The sequence below is a fragment of the Lolium rigidum genome, chromosome 6, assembly GCF_022539505.1.
Source record: "Lolium rigidum isolate FL_2022 chromosome 6, APGP_CSIRO_Lrig_0.1, whole genome shotgun sequence".
Classification (NCBI taxonomy): Eukaryota; Viridiplantae; Streptophyta; class Magnoliopsida; order Poales; family Poaceae; genus Lolium; species Lolium rigidum.
Genome location: NC_061513.1, coordinates 326,712,731 through 326,719,463, shown reverse-complemented (window position 1 = coordinate 326,719,463; position 6,733 = coordinate 326,712,731). Strand labels below are relative to the sequence as shown.

Here is a 6,733-nt window from a genome sequence, read left to right as displayed (position 1 = left end):
GCGGCACGAACAAAACACGTCCCCAAACGCTCAATCCGGCACCGTTTGGGGGATTGTTTGGGGGACGTGACTGTAGATGCTCTAACAGTCGTTGTTATTAGTCGTGATCCTCGAGATTCATTCCAACATGACCCAACGTGAAAAAGAAATCTACAGCTGTCATATGTGTAAAGTAACAGTATTTTTGGTAATATTGCATGTACCATAGGAACAAATTGACAAGGACTTTATAAATCCACCAGTACTTTTCGCAGGACTACATGAACATGGCATACAGACTACATGCGCAAACAATAGAGGAATCTATAGATACAGTTCACGAAATCCATTTAAAAAAAATAGTAGACTCATTTTAAAGAATTCGCCGCGAGGAAGTCAATATGCAAACAAAATCTCATTTGCATTTATTATGCGAAAGTTATACTCATTTTAGAATTAGTAGTGTATTTTAAGAAGAGAATCGTTTGCAATGAATGGGCAAGCTGGTGGACCCCACAGATAATCATCCCTATGCATGTGAACGGCAGAGATTTCCACTGCACCCCATTTCATAAGCATCGTCGCATTTTCGGATAGAGATAGAGATAATGGAAACGTACAAATTTCTATTGATACCCCTTCCTATACTATTGCAAAAGTTAAAATTCAAAAGTCAAATCTTACTAACTTTGACTGAATAGTTAGGAAAAAAATATCTACATCTACAATATTGAATGAACATATTAAGAAAATATATCTATTGGTATTGATATAGTATTATAATTGTTCATATTTTTATGTATAAACATAATCAAATTTAGAAAACGTTGACTTTTTAGTAATCCTTAGGCGCCTTGCATTGAGATGAACGGAATATCAATTTTTAGTACCAGCACCCACTTGCTACATGTATCTTCTCTCTTGAAGGATTCTGTATACCTGACAAAGTAAAGAATGCATATTTCTTCAAAAGGTCAGCTAATCACTACGGGAGAAACCACCTTTGCCGAGTGGTCCAAAGACTCAACAAAGGCTTTTGAGACCAGCAAAGCCTTTGCCAAATTCTCCTCGAAATAAGCTTTCACCCCGCTATATTAATATAGCACAGCATCCATACAACATAAGATCCATTGCTGGGGCAAACAACACAAAGCAAGACCAAAAGAAAACACAAAAGAAAGAAAAGAGAAACTAATGCCGAAAGGGTCGGATCAACAAAAACAGAGATGCCTCGCAACCGCTGCGCCCGCCGGATAATTCCCACCATGCTCATAGCACTCTGAAGTTCCACGTACCAAGCAACACCTTCAAGAAGGGGTGCGACGACGACGCCACCGCTGCCCAGAGTAGTCCTAGGGTTTCCCCCGGTATGCGCAAGGACAAGGAAACAAGGCTTCACCCAACGCCCTTCAAGAAGGAAGAATGGCGCCCGCGGGCGTCACCGCGTCGGTGCCGGCAAAGCCGACATGGATTTCTCCCGACCCTCGCAACCTCGCCTTGGACACTCCATCGTGCTCCACCACACTCGCCATCCACCACCATGCGCCACCACGGCCTTGCAAGCACCACCGCCGTCTCACCGTGAACAACGAAGTAGGGTCATCACGAACAGGGCGAGCCAACCGGGAGCGAGAGGCAGCACGTCACCAGCCACGCCGGAGGTACCACCTCCACCGCCACCTGCGGACACCGACCGGACGCGGCGACCGGAACACACCAGGCCCACCTGGCCCGGCCGAGCCCGAGCGGGCTCGTGAACTTCCTGTCTATGCGTTGCAGTGTACGCGCCGCTGACATCACCGCCCCGAGCTCCGGCCTTCCCCCCGTCCGCCTAGAGGAGCACCGCGGGGCAGGGAGCCGGCCCGCCTGAACCCAGATGGGGCCCGAAGGGCCCAGATCTGGGCTAGGCAGGTGGAGCCCCGAGCCACCGTGCCGTCCCGCGACCAAGGAGTCACGCCTCCGCCTCGTTGCCACCCGCCGCCGCGCCGCCTGGGAGGGAGCACCGCCACCTAAACCCCGCCGACCTGGGAGCACCGCCGCCTGCCTGCCAGCCCCGCTTGGAGAGGAAGCGCCGGGTAAAGAAAGGGCCACCGGCACCGGCACCGCGCAAGCTTTGCCCGGCGGCGGCGAAGGGGGAGGACGGGGGAACGGGGTGGAGGAAGGCTAGGGTTTGACGTCCTGGAGTCGCCCGTGGGGGAGCGACCCGAGGACGGAGCATTTTTCGAAATCCTTGTTGCTACCCCTTTGCCAAATTCTTACACACGACAAAGGCAACTTGGCATTGTTTCTCACAGCAAAAAAACTGTTGTCTTGTGTTTTCCTCCTGAAAGTTGGCATATTGTTTCTCATGTGTATTTTCTACTACCTCGGTAAAGATATAGGTACTTGACGATCAGATTGGGATAGCGAAGACCACATACGAAATTCCTTAGGTGATTCCAATTGATTCTTCAAACAAAAATCAACTGGGACCACCTATGAAATTTCTACATTAGCTATGTATTTCGAGTGAGGGATAAATATGGTGGCCAAAGAACTGCGTAATAAAATACAATTGTATTGTTAGAAATTCCTTAGGTGATTTCATTCGATTCTTTGAACAAAAAATAATTGGGACCACCTAAGGAATCGCTTTGTTACCTATGTATTTCTTAGGAGCTCCAAAGAACAACTAGTGGGATCTAACAAAGGTCCTTCTTGATATATACTGGATATAACCAACGGTGGCCCACGAAGGTCATGCATGTTGGATATCACATTCAGCCTCATCTGTAATCATACACGACGAACAGAAATAACTAAGAGGGGAGGGGAGAAAAGACATTGCTCAGTTAGTAGTGAATTTTAAGTCTGAGAGGTGGGCTATATATAGGCCAAAAGATGAAGGAAATGGAGGGAAGAAATTTCGACACACAAAAAGGTGGAAGGAAAATGGAAAGGGTGTTTGCCGAGTGTATTCCGACATACACTCTCAGCAAAAAAATGGAGAGAAAACTCACTCAGATTCATCGGCGCGAGTGAAAAAGTAGGAAAATTTTGGGAGATTTTTTCCCGAGTGTTTTTGCTAAAACAGTCGGCATAACCTTTTCCGGAGTGTACGTTTACGTAACACTCGACAAAGGATGTGGTAGTGACGACGCAGTGAACCGCGGGCGATGTGGCCACGTGCCTTATTTCTATGCTGTGTGATTTTTCTAGTTTGTCGTGTCCGGTTCTTTGCCCTGTGTTTTTTCCAGATTTTGCCGAGTTCAAATGGTTGTCATGTTTTTTCCCGGCTTTTACCGAGTTCTCAATCTCTGTTGTGTGCTTTCTTTATGATAGTCGTCAAAGCCAATGTTTGGTGAGTTCCAGACCATTTTACAGCCGGCAAACATCGGACCACTCATGATCAACGTTTTCTTCTAGTAGTCACCCTCAGGGAAGTAGTTTCTTAAAACTATGGCAAAAGTTAAATCTTCAAATTCGAAATCACGTTATGATCTTGAAAGGAGGGAAGGATCTTGTTTTGACAATTCGTTTTGTTTCAGAAAAACATGCCCTTTGTGCAACTTTCCCCATTCTATTCTATTAACTTGAAAAAGGCTCATGTCAAAAAAAGAAAACTCGAAAAGGCTAGCCCGAAGTGAATTACAGAAATCACAAAAGAGCCCACACGTTAGTTTAGCTCGTAGGCCTAGTGACCAGGTGTTCGTCCATCATCAGACTTTTGAGGGGGCTCTCGGCCACCGTTGCGCTGACTGACCTCCGGAGGCCGGCTTCAACGACACTTGGTGGTGTATTTATATATTCACATGTTTTCTTGTTTTAGTTGTTGTTCATTTAGTAATGGACGGAGTATTTTTCCGCTGGGGTTAATGCACAGAATGACGGAAGAAACACGTTTATATTCATTTACACCATCTTGAACAACTAATGGTGATGAGATATTCAGATATTTATCCTCTACTGCGGCGAAGGCGAAAGCGACGGTGCAGGAGCGGAGGCGTAGGAGCTCGCGCAGTCGGCTGGGGCGAAGGTCAAGGTGCGCTTGTCGAGGTCGTACCCGACGTGCATGTTCTGCTGCGCGATGTTCCCAAGGATGGACACCGGGTTCTGCTGCGACGCCGCCGCCATCGCCAAGCACATCGTCCCCTCCTGCACCACCACGAACGAGTTCTCCGCCTTGAGCGTCACCGCCGCGCCGCCGCCCAGCTGCAGCGTCACGTCCGGTAGCGACGCCTCGACCTGCCCCTCACGCACATGGCTGATGTCGAAGCACAGCTGCAGCAGCTTCTCCGGCGATTCCGCCTTGGGGAGCTTGATCCGCTTGGTCAGATCCTCCACCAGCGTCTCAAGAACCTCCTTGTCGAGGTATGTCAGCGTCGTGCCGGAGTCGACGATGATGCGGGAGGACCCGTGCGGCTTGTAGGAGGAGTTGCCTATCTTGATGGACTCGAGCTTGACGGTGTAGTAGGTGTCGATCTCGGAGCGGACAAGCCGCGTGGTGGCCGCGCCCGGCTCCGTCACGTCAGCGCGGGCGCCGAAGTTGAGCACTGATGAGGCGTTCAAGCCGTAGGGGACGAGGCAGTAGGAGAACTTCCTGCCGATGGAGGTGTCGTTGCCGAGCTGCGTGACGAGGGAGAGCTCGCCGCCGCCGAGGCCGACGAGGCCGTCTGCCGGGAACGTGCCGGCGTTTTGAGTGGAGCAGCCGAAGTTGACGTTGGCCACCCGCAACGAGGCGGCCTCGTCACTGTGCCTCGCTACGCCGTCGTCGAAGGTGAAGGTCTCCGTGGACAGGAGGCCGCTGGTCCGGGAGCCGTCTCCGTAGGAGTAGAGGTACTTGCAATGGTTGGATTGGGTGCAGGAGGCGTCGTTGAGCGCGCCGCACGCGCCGGAATCGCAGTCCACGAGGCCGAACGTCGTCGAGTTAGCCGGGTAGAACACGCCGGTCGGCGGCGGCGCGTCCTTACCAGTGTCGTCGGTGCAGTTGAGCCAGATGAGGTCGCTGCCGGTGTCGGCGATGGCGAGCATCCTGGTGGACGGCGTGCCGATGGTGACTGCCATCAGGTACTCGAAAGGCTTGGAGGTGACCTCGCTCACGGCGCCGTCGGTGGAAGGGGCGGGGGCGTCGTCATCGCCGCGGACGTGGGAGGGCGCGAGCACCGCGGCGCGGGCCGTGGACCGCCGGATGGCGCCGAGCACGCGTTCGTGCGCGGTGAGGGACGGGTCGTGGTACGGCGACCTGACATCGTCCCGGTGGATGAACTCCACGCTGAACCCCTCACCGCGACCGACGTACGCTGTGCACCCGCACAGCTGCGCCGTGAGGACGACGCCGACGAGCAGGAGGAGAGCGCGAGATACCTTCGTACCCGCCATTGTGTGTCACAACTCTCAGTTCCCAAGGAAGAGTATCTCTGGTGGTCGATCGCTTGCTAATGGCGCCTTGATGCTGGTACTGCAGTGCAGCGGTCTTATTAATAGGGAGGTCGTGTGACAAAAAAAATGGTACTCGGTTAATGGGGGAGACGAATGTGGCAAGTCAGGATTTCATTGCCAGCGAGCTGCATTACGCGTAATCAACTGTATATTTCACCGGAGAGCAGGAGATCATGATCATTTAGGGATGAAATAAATAGAGTAATTTGTTGCTTATATGGCTGCCAATGAGATGGACTCTTTTATTGATGTAAAATGTGAAATTTTTTGCTTTTACTGCTAAACTATAATATAGAAGCTCTTTTCTCCTTAAGTGGACATAAAATTTCAGTGATACTGCTTATGTTTTGTGCTATAAAAAATCTATCTCTTGCTGCCCAAGAGAGTAATAATATTTTGCAGGTAGAAAATGACAAAAGCCTAAGCTTGGGGATGCTCATGCACCCCCAAGAAAAGGATATAGAAGAGCAAGAAGAACAAGTGCATGAAAAATGAGTAGCTACCCACCTTCTATTCACAATAATGGTAACGTACGAATTCCTACTGATACCCCTTCTTATAGTATTGCAAAAGTTAAAATTCAAAAGTCAAATCTTACTAACTTTGACTGAATAGTTAGGAAAAAAATATCTACATCTACAATATTGAATGAACATATTAAGAAAACATACTTTATGGTGTATCTATTGGTATTGATATAGTATTATAATTGTTCATATTTTTGTGTATAAACTTAGTCAAATTTAGAAAACGTTGACTTTTTAGTAATCCTTAGGCGCCTTGCATTGGGATGAAGGGAGTATCATTTTTTAGTACTGTCGTTGCCTAATCGATGGTACCTCGGAGGAGGGATCCTCACGAAGGGGAGAAGTAGTAGGGGCCATAGGGCGGAGTGCACACGAGACGGTGGTACGCGATTTACTCAGCTTCGGAACACCTGCGCGATGACAGGGCCTAGTGCTGCTTGTCTGGAATTATCTGGGTGCTTTCGCGTTGTTACAATGAGTTGTGGTTGTGCCTCTAGGGCTCCCGGGATCCGGCTTATAAAGGCGCACGAATCTAGGGTTTACATGGACAGTCCTAGCCGGAATACAAGTTGCCTAACTACGGTACAATGTCTTGCCGTGTACGTCAAGGATCCGTCTTCCTCTAAGAACGTGCTGGATCCGGATACTTCATGGGCCGTCACGGATCTGGTCTCCTTCGTAGGTCGGTTGAGATCCGGCTACCTGTTCCTGGGCTGGACTTCATCCTTCAGGATCTACAGCAACTGGGCCGCCCGATGGGCCACATGCCTCACCACTAACTATGGGCCACCCGGGCTTGCCGGATCTAG

The 6,733-nt window shown here is 50.0% G+C and overlaps 1 protein-coding gene across 1 annotated transcript; it reads right to left on the bottom strand.

Moving 5' to 3' along the window:
• Positions 1–3,921: 3,921 nt before the first annotated feature.
• Positions 3,922–5,337, bottom strand: LOC124664744 (aspartic proteinase CDR1-like). Its single transcript, XM_047202190.1, has one exon. The coding sequence runs from the start codon at positions 5,335–5,337 to the stop codon at positions 3,922–3,924; it is 1,416 nt and encodes a 471-aa protein (XP_047058146.1).
• Between the last annotated feature and the right edge of the window lie 1,396 nt (positions 5,338–6,733).